This window comes from Rhododendron vialii, chromosome 8a (genome assembly GCF_030253575.1).
Source record: "Rhododendron vialii isolate Sample 1 chromosome 8a, ASM3025357v1".
Taxonomy (NCBI): Eukaryota; Viridiplantae; Streptophyta; class Magnoliopsida; order Ericales; family Ericaceae; genus Rhododendron; species Rhododendron vialii.
Window position 1 is genome coordinate 23,767,625 of NC_080564.1, and position 17,682 is coordinate 23,785,306.

Sequence of the window (17,682 nt, forward strand, 5' to 3'; positions counted from 1 at the left end):
TTGGTGGGTGAGATCTTAAAGTTAATAGTTGTGTTTGGTTGGTAATTTAGTTTAGTTTAGTTTTGGTAGTGGGTGGAGAGAGAAATAGGGTAATCATTGGAAAGAGATAGAGAGAGAAATGAAATTAATAATTAAAGATATAGGGTAATGATTGGAGAAATATATAGGGTAATGATTGAAAACAAAACTAAAACTAAAACTAAATTGGCAACCGAACAAAGCCACATAAAAGACTAATTTTGATGATGAGGAGAAAAATGGAGCATTTTGAGAAAGCAAGTACCTGGAGAATGTCTTTTGAACAACATTCTCAAGGCTTGGAAATGAAAGAAAATGGGGTGTATGGGCAATGAGAGAGAAAGAGATTAGAGATTCAAGGCTTGAGACCTTTCTTTTAAGACCTTGGGACCCTTTTCTTTTGAGTGGAGGGGTGTATTTATAGGTAAGAGCCAATAATTTTGAATTCAAATGGGGGATGTGTTTTTCTAGGTGGGCTAGAAGTGTCTTTTTCAGCTAAGCCATTTTGTAGCTGTGGCTCAAGTGAGCATGGCCGACAGCTTTTTGAGCCAGTCGGAACTTTACTTGAAATGTCGTGCGGTTAACCTCATGACTTCGTACGGCATAATACATTTTAATATGCCATGCGGTGCAGAAGTGTTTCGCGCGGTATTCTAGGTCCAATTAAGGGCTTTTGGGCTTTTTGGTTGAGGGAGTCTTTTATCCAAGCTCTCGAAAGTATTGTTTCCTTTATTACATCATCGGGACATTTAAAGAACCTTTGAAGCCCATATTGGGGTGTCTATACTCACATATCAAGGGATATTCTCTCACAGCGATTCATAGATTTCCACCTTGCAACTCATAAAACCGTATAAGTTACGCAAGAGATGTACCACATATCAAACATAAGAAAAATGTCTCATGTATCCACGTCTTGCGTTGTTTAATTCAAAGAAGTGTTCTACGTGTTTGTTTTTCATATCGCATGTCAACACATACAATGTTGGCCCACCTATATTTTTTATGTTCTCTAAACCCTCATTTCGGTGTCAAATGACTCATACAGAACCCAACGACCACTACAAAGCCTAGTAGACCATTAGCCTCGTCAAACCATTCAATTAAGTACTTAGGCAAACTTAAGAACATTCGTGATTCACTCCACGATTTTAAGGAAAAATGATTACCGTGGTATACGAACATATCTATCTTATTTTGGCTACCAAACCTTATTGGCTTAGATTTAGGCTATGAGACCACACCGTTAGAAAGTAGACCTTCCATACATCAATTCCAATATAAAATTTGTCAAAAATGGAGTTCGGATGAAAAAGTTGTGCCTCTTTCGAAGTTTTGCCAAAATGTAAAATTTTCATTCCCTACCTATAGGACGCAACCTTCTACCAGTAGGAAATCAGAATTTCACAAAATGATATTATAGGATAGCGTTTCTACCGGTAAGGTCAAAACTCCTATAAGTAGAACCTGGGTTTTCAGTGCACGATTTTCAGATTTCACAAGAACAAATTCAACAACAAAAGCAACGATCTAGGGCACAATTGAAACACCAAATCAACACATAAACACATAATAGAAGTAAGAAATCACTACCTCAAAGTTGAAGAACGAAACCAAAGCTCAATCAAGCAAGCCCTAGCTCTGAAAGCCTTGAATCAACCGAATACTCGTCTTCGAGCTCAAACCCATGAATTTCCAAGCTCTAGAACACTTGAATGCGAAAACCTTGCTGCAGATCGAAGTGGGTTCGAAGTATTTTGAGGTGTGAGAGTTTGAGAGTGAGAGAGAGAAAGAGAGCCGAGAGAGAGTTCGGATAGAGAGAGAGGGAGGGGTGGATTGTGTGGTTCTCACACCCACATACACTCTTATATATATGCTCCATTATCTTTGCACTACACTAACGCCTCTCGCCTCCAAGTTCTTGCACATTCGCCCCAAATCTCATATTCACACGACGTTTCACATTATCCCAATATTCTAATTTTCGTTTAAACACTTTAAAGTATCGAATTTAAAACATGGGTCTCTACATCAGTGGTCGCATGTTTGTGGGTGAGCTCTGACGTGGGTTGGTTCCAATGATGTTGAAGGCCTCACTTCAGGCCATCTCCCTTCTTATCTTCTCCAAATCCTATGTCTTTGGCTACAGTATGATATAATAACAGAGATTTAGTTTTAGTAGCACAAAGGATAATTCTTTAACACCCCCAAAACGACGTAGTTTTGGGACACAACACTAACGACAGCACCATGAGCATAACACCATTTTGAGTCCGAAGTGGAGTACTCTTGCCCCCAAAGCGCATCTTGAAACAACAAGCATTTCAAAAATCATTCAATCATCATGAAACATTATTATCTAGTGTCCCAATAATCTATGATAGGTTAAATCTTTTATATAAATTTATGTTTATATTTGAGTGTTTCTTTTTTTAAATGGAGTTCTTCGTATCACACTTGAATAAAAAACGTGAGCAAGTCCATAAGACATTTCTCAAATCAAAATTATTATTTGGCATGAGGCGTTAAAGAGGGCCTTCAAGGGTTGGTAATTCTTTCAAATGAAAATATGGTTTTGTCATTTCGCTCGCCAATTTGGCTCAAGAAATGGGAAACCCATTAACCAGCACCAATATTAATGCGTTAGTACTTTTCCCCCCAAATTTCTATAAAACGATTCAAGTGTCGTCATTGGATAAGGTTAAAAATGTCTTTGCGCCATTGATTCAACTTTGTCAGAATACTATTGCAAGCAAGAAAAAATTGTTTTTGCTCAAATAAAATGGCTCAAACTATAACGTATGATAAGTTTTAAAAAAAATCGTGTATGATCAAACCAAACAAAACCGAAGGGGTTTTCTGGTAACATAAATTCAGCACTTAAAACTAATTAAGTAACGGTTTGATAGCTTAATGTAACAATGCTTAAAAAGATTAAGTTCCTTATAAAATGTTGACTAAAACTTTAATCAAAATTAGGCAGTGGCTAAATTCATGAAATTTTGCATTCAACCATTTTCTTCTCTACCATTGCCCTTCACACCGCTACCACCAGTATTGCCATCACCGCTACCACCATGCCTCTTGCCCATTACACCATTATCACCATCACCATCGCCACCACAATCACCACTCCACCACTGCCACCACCATCACTACCACCATCGCCACCACGCCACCACTACTCCATGACCACTGCCGCCGCCACCACCACTCCACCACTGCCACAAGAATCACCACACCACCACTCCACTACGCCACCACTGTTACCACATTACTACTCCACCACCACCACAATCACTATGCCACCATAACTACCGCCATCACTCTCAACAAAAAAAATCGTTGCCACTTCACTACCACTATCACCGCCCCCATTATCACCACGCCGCCTGTCACGCCATCGATTTTTAACATAAATTAACAATACTATTTGAAATATAAAGTCCTCACAATCGTACATACATTACCCCAAAATACAGTGCAATTTTCAAACATTCACAAACTGGCTTACAATTACAACTTTTCAAAATAGGAGTTTCATAACAAGCGGTTTGTTTTACAAGAAATTTAAAGTACTCTCCAAAAATAGCTTCACTTGATATTGCCAGCATGCACTTCAAGCACTCCATGACCATGACCTGCAATGAACCTGAAATGGTAGGTTGAGCAAACACGTGCCCAGTAGAGTATTCTATGTTCAAACTATATGTAAATTTGATGAATCATGCACCATGAATGAGTGTGTATTGATAGATGAGCCCAAAGTTTGAACGATTACCAACGAGCTGCACACTTTGATCAGGGGATTCTAGACTTTACCAGAACGTCACTAACCGTTTGCTCCTCGGACTAGATACATCAATGAACCCACATCCATCCACCTTAGTCTACAATCAATTCTAAATCATTTTATTACTCTTCGTACAATATTACAATCTTTCTCGTGTCTACAGTCATCATCTTCAAATCCCTTTATTACATTATCTTTCCTTTTAATCAGATATTTCAATCAATAGTCACTAGGGTCACTTCGGGTCTATTTCCCTCGAGCGCAGGGTCACCCCGAGTCTATTCCCTCCATAGTAATAATCAATTGGGTCACCTCGGGTCTAATTCCCTCGAGCGCAGGGTCACCCCGAGTCTTTTCCCTCAATAGCAATAATCAGTTGGGTCACCTCCGGTCTAGTTCCCTCGAGCGCAGGGTCACCCCAAGTCTTTTCCCTCAATAACGACCACTTGGGTCACCGTTCACATTTTTCATAATCGTCATCGTTTCATAATCAATTTCATCATCACTCTGTTGGTCTTATCACAAAACTTCAATTAACCATTACCTAACTTCCCAAATATACAGGTTCATGCCTTTTCATTAGCTTACCCATTCGCATCAGACATAGCGTATTAAGCCCGCATATATAATCCTACAATACTATATCCATTAGTTTCTACACTTGAACCTCATAGGGAGGGTGCCAAAAGGATTGAAAGACTTGACGAGTCGGGTGGACACAAGTTATTATATCCTCTCAAACAGTTCTTTCACAACATTGATTTCACTTCAAGCATTCTGAACACTTTACCAATCCACCACATTGATTTCATTTCAAGACTCCGACTAATTAACTAATACATGCCCTTTCCTTTAAGCATACCACAATACCACACGTCCTCATCTTACCTCTAAGTACACCTCCGTACCTTCACATACCACATATCAACCAGCGACTAGACTCTGCGATGCCCGGTCTTCTAGTTTCTATACTTGGAGTCCATAAATCATATACTAAAGGAATCTAAAGAATTCTACGAGTCGAAAGAAAACGGATTGCGATGCTACTCATCGGATCCCTAGACATGTTCAAGTGTATTGCTCGTATTTCAATGTGCAATAACGTCCATTGGATACCACTCTAAGTGAGGAACGAATAATACTCTCCAAAACACTTGAAAGAATATGCAAACAACCACATTAAAGTCGATGAGAAGCTTCAAAATGCGAGTTGGAAGATATAGGAAAGCAGCTAAAAGATACCGCAGCAACTCAATCTCCTACCGGTAGGTGAACGAGTCCTACCGGCAGAACTTGACCTACCGGTAGGGTTAAACCTCTTATCGGTAGAAATTGGAAACAGAATGGCCAACAGTTGAACGAAACAATTTTTGCTGCAGCAGCTCAATCTCCTACCGGTAGAACTTGACCTACCGGTAGGGTTAAATCTCTTACTGGTAGAAATTGGAAACAGAAAGGCCAACAGTTGAACGAAACAATTTTTGTACTAGACCTACCGGTAGAACTTGAATACCTTGAGCAGCTTTTGAGCTGTTGCTGTATGTTTGAGCTGGTTACGAATGAATTTTTCAATCGTCCTATCGGTAGGTGAAAAGTTCCTACCGGTATGGAGAGCAACTTACAGACGATTTCGACAGAAAATTTCAGGTTTCGATCCAATCTCAAATACAACCAATACAAACTCGAAACAAGGCATAGAAACATTCAAATAACATATAAAGAGAGGTAGAATTCCCTACCTCAAGTAGAAAGGCGAAATCCAAGCGATTTGAACGAGCCCTAGCTTCCGGAACCTCAAAATCAATTAAATACTTTTCTCCTAGCTAAACCCCACTGAATACAAGCTCAAGATCACGTATGGAGGGTGGAATGAAGGTCAATCTTCATGGGTTTTGAGGTTGGAGGTGAAATTTGAGAGTGAGAGGGAGAGAAATGGAGACAGAGCCGAGAGAGGGAGACAGAACGGGAGAGGGAAAAAATGGGAAATGAATTCCTTGGGCACACCCATATACACACACACAAAATTACACTAACACCCTTGACTTTCAAACCTTGCACATTAAGCCACAACTATAATTTCCACATTAAACCAATATTTGTCCACTTATAAAACATTAAAATTTAAAAGAAATTTACGGGTCTCTACACCGCCACCGCAATCACCACTCTACCACCATCACCACCACAATCACCACTCCATCGTCGCGCCACCACAATCAACAGCTCCACCATTACCACAGATACATGTCAACTATTAGTAAAATTAAAAGAGAATAACTATAACTTATGAAAATAAAATTCATTTAGTGCTTAATTATCAAACTGCTTTTCCGCTTAAAGAATTCAGCATTCGGGTTTCAGTATCTAAATTTTCAGCTTTAAATTTAAATTTTATCAAAAGTGCCTTACTAAAAAATCCCGGTCGAACGTTGCAAGTCAGAAAACCAAACCAAAAAAGAGCCGGTTCTGTTTCCTATGCATAACTACATGTACATTCCCACGGGTTTGGCTTCCCTCCAGTATGCTGCAAGCCAATATCATCCATTGTGTGGTTGGGATTTATTCAATCCATTCACTTTTATATCCATGACTATACTTTTGCCACATGGACCAGCTCATCCAATTTTTACTTTCCGTTTTCTTTGTTTTTGAATTTTCTCTTGTATCTTTTTTTTTTTTGGATCACATTTTCCTCTTGTATTTGAAAACTTAATACGGCGGGTCTTTTTTTTTTTTTTTGGATCAAGTCAATCCCAACGCATAATATGCAAACTACTTCAATATTGTTTTTTGTCTGTTTAATTTTTATTAGACTGTTTACATATTAAAAAATGCGGTAAAAAAGTCAAGTACTCCAATTTTCAATCCGTTTGAACCGGTGCAAATATCTTATTTTTTGATTATTTTATCCTAAAAGATCATAATTAATTTTTATCTCTAGAGCTTTCATAATTAAGTATCTGCTTTTTATTTAGGACCTTGTAGAGCAGAAACAAAAACTTGGTTATGAGAGCCCTAGAGACAAAAATTAATTATGATCATTTAGAATAAAATGATAGTAAGAAATATAAAATCCTTGCATTGGTTCAAATAAATTGAAAATTGGAACATTTAATTTTTTAACCATATTTTTTAATATGTAAACAGTCTCAAATAGATTAAAAATTAGAATACTTAATTTTTTAATCACAATTTTTTTATTATGTAAATAGTCTAAACAAAATTAAACAGACAAAAAACAATATTAAAGTAGTTTGCATATTATGTGTTGGGATTGACCTGATAAAAAAAAAGGACCCGCCATATTAAGTTTTCACATACAAGAGGAAAATAAAAAACAAAGAAAACGGAAAATAAAAATTGAATGAGCTAGTGCATGCGACAATAATGTAGCAGTAGATATGAAAGTGGATGGATTAAGTAAATTTCAACCCCACGATGAATGATACTGGCTTGTAGCCTACTGGACGGGAGCCGAACCCCGTGGGACCGTCTCCGTTCCAGGGTTTTAACCGAGGAAAATAGGGTTTTCGAAAACCCACCGAACAAGAAATATGCTGCTTCAGATTCCACGCCTAACGAGTTCTCTCAGAGAACCATTCGACGTCGATCGCGCTTATCTCCAACGCAAAATCATCCTCCAAAGCCACAAGTCTCGAAGGTAATCTATCCCTTACCCCAAGCTTCACCCGTACCCAAATTTAATTTATACAAATTTGTCAGATTTTCCCAATTTGTTCCCTAAACGTTGAATTTTGTCGAATTAGTTCTGCGAATTCGCTCGAAGAGTCGGACCTTGCGAAAAAGATCGTTTACCGGTGGGATGAAGGTAACAGAAATGCGTAGAATTTGATAATTGTTGTTGTGGATTGGTACTGCTAAAATATCCGTTTAATTCGAACGGTGACCTAGTTGTTATGTGTGCTTGTGTTGGGGAAGCTTCGTTTGAAGTGCGGCAAGCGTACAAGCAGTTTGCAGGTGCGGTTGGGGAGTTGATCGATGGGGAGGTGGTGTCAGAGGAGTTTTGTGAGGTGGCATTGGCCGTTTATCACCTTTTTGGTAAGCCAGCGGAGGAGGACAACAATGGCAGACAGTTCACAGAGAAGAAGTAAGGATTTCAATTTTTGGACCAGTTATTAGACATACTATCATCTGAAAGAGCGAATCACATGCTTGTTATTGGTTGCTGGATGTTATGTAATTTGATATTAACTTTAAGTAGAACACTGGTAGTGCTGCCAGGACATAGTTCTGCTAGAAAATCACTCCAATGCTTAAGCCAGCAACTGAAAGAGAGAATGGAATGGAGAGTTAGGACAATATGAGAACGAGAGTATGTGACCACCATTGAGATGACGAATGATGCACAATTATGGTGATGGATGCCTTGGCTAGCAAGGCTCCCTTGTCACATGGGCCATGGGGATAGCTGCCTCATGAATCTCATCGAAAATCGGGCTATCCTTTTATTGGGACCTCCCTTTCGTCCTGTTAAAAATCCCGAAGGTGTTCATTACTACGCATGAGTGGATCTCTTTACTATAAATGCAATTTGGATTCACCATGTTTGAATCGTGTGGCAATCCACCGTGTGATCCATGCCTTGCCTCCCTTAACTGCCACAGCGGAGTTGTGAGGCCCATATAAAGTTCCCTGGGCTCGATCCAAACTGCACCAGAACCCATTTAATGCTTCTGACCTTGCCCCAATTTTGGATTAAAATTGGGTCCACAATTCTTGGTGCTTGTTTCGATTGGCTTCATTTGGAATGCCTCTCCAGCCCCATGCTGCCGCTTGAATACTACTGCCAGTCGTTTCCCGCAATGATGCGATGTCTTAGCAAGAAGAATGAGTAGTTATCATTCTAGTAGATGAGTTTGTACATCTTGTTGTAATAAATAGGATCTTGAAGTCACAAGAAAATGATAAATACCAAAAAAAAAAACAGAATGGAGAAAACAAGAAACAAAAGCAAAAGAAGGAAGAAGAGGAAGCAACATCTTCGAGTGTTATGGAGGAGAGAAGTCCAAGGAAAAAGAGAGAAGCTTAAGGGTCCGATGGGAAAAACTTGGGGCTTTTGTGAACGTTTTTTTTTGATAAGTAAATAATTAATATAAGCAAGGCATTTAGGGAATGCCTCCCGTATACAAAAAAGGCCGTAGACAAAAAGTCCCTATACACCACTATGTGAGATAAACAATTCAAACCAATCTAGAAACGTGACAAATTGAGCTTAAGTAAGGCTTTTGTGGACGTGACAAATTGAGCTATAAATTAAGTTCTGGATAGAAGTAAAAAATTGGATGCGTTGTGCTGGTTGCAGAGAGTATATATTGTGTCATTAATGAGACGCCGCCTGTGGAGCTTATATTTAGTTCTTAAACTCTCTTTGACAGCCATCATGAAGCTGTCCCTAGGGATGTTTTTAGAGAACTAGACTATCTCGTGCCAAGTGACGAGAGGATAATGAGTACTTAGAACACTTCAAGCATGAGAACTTGATACTTAGGTTCATATAACTGAATCAGCAACTGAGGTATTACGCTAAAAGGTGGGGCTTGGATGAGAGAGGAAAGGCAATGTCCACTCTTCATTACTGAATATGCGGGAGACTTGCAGCCATAGGAATACCAGAAACTATCACAAACTGATGCCCATAGTAATAATCGTTAAAAGGACTGGCAGGATGCTGATATTCATGGCAAAAGTAGATAGAAGAGCCATTAACAATGATGCATCTCATACTTATCAAAACAAAAAACAATGATGCATCTCATGAAAGGCCTTACTTTAGCTAGAGTTTAAGCAATTTTCTCCTTGTCCACGAACAAGAATTGGGGGCTTTAAGATTCCACAAAAGTTGATTTTTAATGACATACTTGTAGTTCCACTTACCCCATAGAAAATTCTGCTTAGCCATGACTGCATGATTTCAATCCACAACTCTTCTGAGACCAAGGTGACCTTCATTTTTTGGGGCTGAAAATAACTTCCCATGCAACTTTGTCAAGAATGATAATACTTATGTTGGATGCCTGAACTGAACATTAAAAGCTTTAAAAAATGTAATGTTTCGTATGTTTTTTTTTTAAAATTTCGACTACTGTATTTTTTTTCATACGAATTTTGTAAATTTACGGGCATCGCATGGGATACCAAGTGTTTACAATAGAAAAGGTAGGACTAACAATTTTTACTGTAACTAACCTTGAGACTCTTGTGTGCAATACAAACTTTAATGCTTAATACAAAGTACCAGCCTTAATACAAAGCTTCAGCCTTGGAACTTTGAAAGACACTTATTTCGTTTTCCCACGTCAACAAACTACTTTTTGACTACTTCTCTTTGACTTGTGACGGTGCAACTTCTTCAGAAACTCTTTGGCAACCTGCATCAGTTTCCCCTTCTTTGAAAGAAATCGTCCCCAAGTTAATCATGGGTACTACATCATTTGATTTGTGTTATACCTGAACAAGTTGTGAACATTGAAAGCCTTGGAGATAGCGAAGTCTTCTGGAAGATCCACCACATAAGCATTATTATTGATCTTTTTCAGATCAGAGAATGACAAATCTTCTTCCGTTTAAGCTTGTTGTACTTGCCTACTGGAAAAACTTCTTGTTCCAAGTGTACCATCACCACGTTTCCCACTTCAAAAGTTTTCATACGCTTATGCTTGTCTGTGGCGGTCTTGTATTTTGCAGCAGATTCCTTGAACTTCTTGATATTTGCATCAAGCCATCAATGTTCCCACTTCTCTGCCATATGATAAGCAATGATACATGACTGTTTGCCACTTTCTCTTCCATATGTATTGCGAGTGTCCATAGGTGTTCCGAGAGTGTCATAGCGTGTCCAGAGCATGTTTAAGATTGTCCGCAAAGTGTCCAAATGTAAAATGTTGAGTAAGACGTAACACTTCTGATTTGAGTATTGGACACGTGTCCAGATAGTATTGGAATAGTATCTGTCTATGATAGGTGTCCAACACCTGTTCGTGACCTACAGTGAATTGTATGTGCTTCGTAGAGTACAAGATACCTGATCTATATTACAAGAATCTTGGTTTAGCGGGTATTCTTTTTCTGTTTGTTAATTAGTATGATTTTATCAAGGACTCCGGTTGTTGTCGTAAAGAAATTGCAGGTTGAGTTTTTTTGATGATAACAAAAATTACTGGCTATGCAATTTAAATTTTCTAGGCTTATGTTCTACCTGTTGTTGGACAATTGTTTGGGAAGTACTGTGAATCACCCATGCCAAGTGGCACCGTGATCCTAACTAGAACGATGACTGAACGCAGCTTAAACATGTGATCAATCAACTGCTCTAGATGCTTAAGCTGTCAGTGAGATTGAGAATTTAAATTTTATACCATCGATAGGCTACCTCATGTGCCATACGTACTCCTCACGATTAGCAGGACTGACCTGTCCAGGGATGATTATTATGAGCAAGCGTCTAGATTCTTCTGGCATCTCCTGCTTTTGCTTGCCATTTCCTCTTCTTTGGTTTTGCGTCTGCCTATCTATTATGAAGTAGTGAATCAAAACCTGGGTACACCTCGCCAGTTGCTTGTCAGATCTTTGTAGTGGGAAAATTTATCAGGAACTCAAGGCAGGTTTGGGGCGCAAGGTGGGCTACCTCCCATCCTCCTATTGACCCCCTTTGCATGCTTTGATCCATGTTAATTACTGAATGCTCTAATTATGGTAAAGGTTATAATTTTGATTTCTTCCTATGTATTTGTCTGTTTTGGGTGCTAAAGTGAATCTTGGATATTGTAACTTTATACTGTACTATGATTGTTGTAACTTAGAGTTTAAAAGTGTTATTGTACTGGGTATATTTTGAATGCAGATTAGAATTGCAAAAACTACTCGATCATGCCATTTCGGATGTTAGTCTGCAGAAAGTTGCCTCTCTAGCCCATAGGCTGTCCCTTTTACAGTCTAATAATGACAGTAGAGACGGATTTGTTCCTGGAAACCAAGTAAATGGGAGTGCTGATGATGTAGAATTTGGTGCTAACCTTGTTTTTCGACCCCCTGCGCGGTTTGTAGTTGATGTGTCTTTAGAGGATGGGGAATTGTGGGGGGAGGAAAGTGCTCTACCTTTTTCTCTGCTTCAAGAGGGAGGCTATGACTGCAGTGACACTACAAAGTATGATTCCACTGCAGATGGTAAACATTTTGATTTGCGGTGGTTGAGAAATGAGTGTGATAAAATAGTAAAAGGAAGTACTTCACAGCTTCCTCAAGATGAGCTAGCAATGGCTATCTGCCGTGTACTTGATTCTGAGAAACATGGTGACGAGGTAATTCTTTTTCAGGGCTTCCACACTTAAATGATTTGAATAGTCCTGAATAATGTGCTTTGAGTTGTATGACACCTAAGTTCTTAAAAGTTTATCATCTTTGTTGTGAAGATAGCTGGTGACTTGTTGGATCTTGTTGGAGAGAGTGCATTTGAAACAGTTCAAGATCTAATATCGGTAAGAATATGGTTACCAATTCTGTTTGATAGATAGTTGGCTACATGCATAATCAATGATACAAGAGGTTGGTTCATTTTTTGAGCAAATGATGTTTTGGTTGTGAGGATAAATAACCAGTGTTTTCTATCTGTTGATTGTTATAACTTTATGTTCCCCAGTATTTATCTAGCTTTGTTGTAGAAGTTTTAGGTTGATAATCTTTTTCAAAGATAGTAGTCATTTCTTGTCTGCGAAGATTTAACCTAGTGCAGATCATGTGATAGTTGTTTAAGAAAGTAAAGCCGAGAGCTAATTTTGTGTAACTAGTGGGGTCTTGTTAATTTAATCTAGTTCACAGAAATCAGTTGAAAATAATTCCCCTTTCCTCCATTTCCAGTTCATAATGCTTGATGCAGTAGGGGTCTGCTCTGATTGTGTTGGAATTGATGTAGAAGTCTGCTCTAATTGTATTGGAAAATTTCTTCTGCCTTCTCAGCATAGAAAGGAACTTGTTGATGCTGTTCATCATGGGTTGCTAGTAGTGAAATCTGACAAAACGGCTACAAACTCTCAATCACGCATGCCTAGCTATGGAACTCAGGTTTGAAATGGTTTGACATACGCTCATACTCAACGTATGCATTGTTAACTGTTCTATGGAGTTTACAAAGAAAGTATTGTTTAGCCTATCATTCGTCACATGATCAAACTTGATATGAGAGTTTCTTTCTGTTTTCTAGGTTACTGTTCAAACAGAGTCTGAACGACAAATTGACAAACTTCGGCGGAAGGAGGAAAAGCGGAGTAGACGTGGGGCAGATTATGGATTGGAAGATGACTTCTCGGCCACGAGTTTTAGTTCTTTACTCCAAGCAAGTGAAAAGAGAAGCCCATTTGATGATTTGATTGGGTCTGGTGAAGGGTCAGCAGCGACTGCCCTTCCCCAAGGGACGGTCAGGAAACACTACAAGGGATATGAAGAAGTTATTATTCCTCCAACACCGACTGCACCAATGAAACCGGGGGAAAAATTGGTAACTCCTTTGTAATATTAGCTATCAGCTGGTAATCGTATTTAACATTCAGTAGATCTATTTCTATGATGGATTATCATCGGTTTAATGCTATCAATTGATTCATTGGCTTTGCACTGTCAATTCTTCTTTCCTGTAAAATGAGAGATAGAATTGGGAACCAAAAAAAATAGGGTTTATTTCTCATCACGTTATACTTATACAAAATGAAATTAGTAATTACACATTAGACCCTTATATCCTAATCTACTTACATAAGAGATTAAATGTAAACTACATTACATATGGACCCATAACTTAACACTCCCCCTCAAGTTGGTGCGAAGATATCAATCAAGTCCAACTTGAACATAATGGTGTGAAAACTCTTGCTACCAAGCCCTTTTGTGAATATGTTAGCCAGTTGATCTTCAGATCTCACAAAAGGCATACACATCAAACCTGTGCTCAGCTTCTCCTTGATGAAGTGTCTGTCAATCTCTATGTGCTTCGTCCTGTTATGTTGAACAGGATTATGAGCAATGTTGATGGCAGCTTTATTATCACAGTAGAGTTTCATAGGACCATTATCACTAATTTTCAAATCATGTAACACGGTTTGGAACCACAAGAGCTCACAAACGCCATGAGCCATAGCTCTGTACTCAGTTTCTGCACTAGACCTGGCGACCACTGATTGCTTCTTACTTTGCCAAGTAACCAAATTTCCCCCAATGAACGTACAATAGCCAGAAGTAGAACGTCTATCATCCATAGAACCAGCCCAGTTAGCATCAGTAAATGTCTCCAATTGCAGGTGACCATGATTAGAGAACAGAATTCCCTTTCCTGGAGCTGATTTGAGGTACCTCAAGATGCGAGAAACTGCATCCAGATGTGAAGCACGAGGATCATGCATAAACTGACTAACAACGCTCACTGCATAAGTAACATCTAGTCGAGTGTGAGCTAAGTATATCAGTCGATCCACAAGTCGCTGATATCTTTCCTTGTCAGTGCACTCCCCCACATTGCCACTAAGATGATGATTCGCCTCAATTGGAGAATTTGCAGGTCTACAGCCCAACATACCTATTTCTTCCAAAAGATCAAGTATATACTTCCGTTGGGAGATAAAAATACCTCTATCAGATCTTGCCACTTCCATGCCAAGAAAGTATTTTAGTGATCCCAAATCATTAATCTTGAATTCTTGGGCTAGATTAGATTTGAGATTAAGAATTTCATTCACATCATTGCCTGTCATTATTATATCATCAACATACACAATAAGGACAACAATCTTACCAGCAGCACCTCCCTTGATGAACATAGTATGATTTGCATTGCTCTGTTTGTATCCAAACCCCAACATAGCCTTGGAAAATGTGTCGAACCACGCTCTAGGTGATTGCTTCAGCCCATATAGGGCCTTTTTCAATCTACACACCTTCCCTCCAGCCTTAGAGGAAGAGAAACCTGGTGGTACGTCCATATACACTTCCTCTTCTAACTCACCATGGAGAAATGCATCTTTCACATCAAACTGGTGAAGGGGCCAATTCAAATTGGCAGCACAAGAAAGCAAAGCTCGCACAGTGTTCATCTTTGTTATTGGTGCAAATGTCTCCTCATAGTCAATACCATAGGTTTGAGTAAAACCCTTGGCAACAAGTCTCGCCTTGTATCTCTCAACTGTACCATCAGCATTCTGCTTAACAGTGAAAATCCATTTGCATCCTACTGATTTCTTTCCTCCTGGAAGTGATACTAGCTCCCAAGTGCCATTTTTTTTCAAAGCAGTCATCTCTTCTACCATAGCTCCTTTCCACTTAGGTATGATGAATGCATCCTGCCAATTTTGTGGAATACATGTAGAAGAAAGAGATGAAACAAAGGCATGGTACGAAGGAGATAAACGATCATAAGAGACAAATTGAGAGATGGGATGTTGAGTACATGACCTAACACCTTTTCGAAGAGCAATTGGAAGATTATCAGACTCAATAAAGGGAGGTTCAATAGGAGAAGATTCATTACCAGATAAATCATCTGAGGAATCCGGAACTGGAGCAGGGGATTGTAATTGACAAGGTGGTATTACATATGAGGACTTTCCTTTCTTCTGCCTGATGTAGGTCTTTAAATTAGACCCTTTCAGCCATTGTGGTAGTTCCTCAATATTGTCATCAATGTCATGAGTTGCTCCTTCAACAGATATTGGTTCCTTTCTAAATTGTTTCCTCTCCCCCTCACCATGATTATTAAAAGAGGTAAATAACTCTTCCTCCTTTATCCCTTCCTGTCGAAGCTCCCCTTGAAGAGATGGAGTGGAGGGAGAGTAAAAGGACACAGTCTCCCAAAAAGTAACATCCATAGAGACATAAAACTTCATAGAGTGAGGATCATAACATTTATAGCCCTTCTGGGTTGGAGAGTACCCAATAAAGACACTTATGGGCTTTAGGACCTAACTTGCCCCCAGAGGGATGAGGGGCATGAACAAAACACACACAACCAAACACTCGCGGTGGGAGAGTCGTGACACGAGAACTGTGAGGAAGACACTCAATAGGAGTTTTGAACTGGAGAACACTAGACGGCATACGGTTGATAAGATAAGTAGCAGTCAAAATCGCCTCTCCCCAAATTTTTTTTGGAACATTTATGATGAATAAAAGAGAGTGAGCTACCTCAGCAAGATGACGATTCTTGCGTTCAGCAACCCCATTTTGTTGTGGAGTGTCAACACAAGTCGTCTGAGGACGAATGCCATTTTCTTCTAGGAATGCCCTAAAATTCTGATCAATATACTCAGTCCCATTGTCACTACGGAGAATTTTAATATTTGTATCAAATTGAGTGTATACCATGGCATAAAAAGATTTAAAACAAGAAAAGACGTCACTTTTTGACTTAAGTAAATACACCCAAGTAACACGTGAATAACAGTCAATAAAAGTGACAAACCACCGAAAACCTTTAAGAGAGGTAACAGGGGAAGGACCCCAAACATCAGAATGGATAACTGTAAAAGGAGACGCACTCCGTTTATTAATAGGTGCATAAGATGAATGTTTATGTTTTCCAAACTTACAGGCTTCACAAAAAAACTGACTTCTAGGACAATGCTTTATTAAATTAGGAAAAAGTTTCTCTAAAATTCCAAAGGATGGATGACCCAATCTACGGTGCCACTGATGTAACATAGTAAGAGTTGGACCAGTATTTGCTTGCAGAGCAAGACCACATGATATGGGTGGACGAGTTGCAGACTCTAAGAAATAGAGGCCACTATGTAATTTACCACTGCCAATCACCTTTCCCGTATCCAGTTCCTAAAAGACACAATGAGTAGGAAAAAAGGTCACGGAACAATTGGCAGAACGAGTAAGGTTACTAACAGACATAAGATTAGTGGCAAAGTTGGGAATATGTAAAACTGAAGAGATAGAAATAGAGGGAGAATAGCAAACGGAACCCTTCCCTGAGATTGCAGAGAATGACCCATCTGCTATTCGGACCTTATCCTTACCAGAACAAGTAGAGTAAGAATCAAAAACAGAGGAACACCTAGTCATATGATTTGAGGCACCAGAATCAATAATTCAAGGAATAGCAGAAGAGGCAGTAAATGCACTAGCCGGGATACCTGTTTGAGCAAAATAAGGTGTAGGAGCTGCTGTGGAAGAGGAAGCTGTAGTAGATGGAGAATCAGCTTGAGCCATAAGGCGCTTGAGAGTTTGTATCTCCTCCTGAGAGAAACCACCAACATGATCAGATGACGCCTGAATTCCAGAACTGAACCCAGAATCAGGCAAGGTGCCAACTGTAGACTCTGAAACATGGGCCTGGGCCCGAGAACGCACTGGACCACGACTATGGCCACCACGTCCACCCCCGCGCCCACGAGAGGGCTTGCCATGTAGCTTCCAACAGAAATCCTTGGTATGACCAATGTTGTGGCAATAATCACACTGGAATGATGCACGATCAAGAGGCCCACTGCTAGTACCAGACGAGGACTTGCCACCCTGGAGGATAGGCCCACTATCAGAACCAAAATGACCCTGAGGAGTAGCAACCAGAGCAGAATGATCAGAAATAGTAGGGTGCAACATAGCACCCCTCCTACTTTCCTCCTGCTGAACAATAGAATAGGCCTCTCCCAAGGATGAAAACGAAACACGACCCAACACTTGCACTCTAATCGGATCAAGTTCTAGATCAAGACCAGCAAGAAAGTCATAATCACGCTCTTTCTCCATCTTTTTTAGCCAATTAGCAGCATCCACAGTACAAACAGCCTTAAAACCCTGATAATAATCAAATTCCCCCCAAGCTCCACTCAAGTCAGCAAAATACACAACAACAGAACGAT

General features: G+C 39.5%; 1 protein-coding gene across 1 annotated transcript in view; it reads left to right on the top strand.

The window, feature by feature from the left end:
• The first annotated feature begins 7,291 nt into the window (after nucleotides 1-7,291).
• LOC131299181 (DExH-box ATP-dependent RNA helicase DExH14) overlaps nucleotides 7,292-17,682 on the top strand; it is a 62,395-nt gene continuing 52,004 nt past the window's right edge. Inside the window, exons 1-7 of the mRNA XM_058324788.1 lie at nucleotides 7,292-7,472; nucleotides 7,579-7,640; nucleotides 7,751-7,919; nucleotides 11,673-12,129; nucleotides 12,241-12,306; nucleotides 12,785-12,889; nucleotides 13,029-13,322. Of these exons, the coding sequence (XP_058180771.1) occupies nucleotides 7,366-7,472; nucleotides 7,579-7,640; nucleotides 7,751-7,919; nucleotides 11,673-12,129; nucleotides 12,241-12,306; nucleotides 12,785-12,889; nucleotides 13,029-13,322 (1,260 nt within the window). The 5' untranslated portion in view covers nucleotides 7,292-7,365. The remainder of the gene's footprint in view (nucleotides 7,473-7,578; nucleotides 7,641-7,750; nucleotides 7,920-11,672; nucleotides 12,130-12,240; nucleotides 12,307-12,784; nucleotides 12,890-13,028; nucleotides 13,323-17,682) is intronic.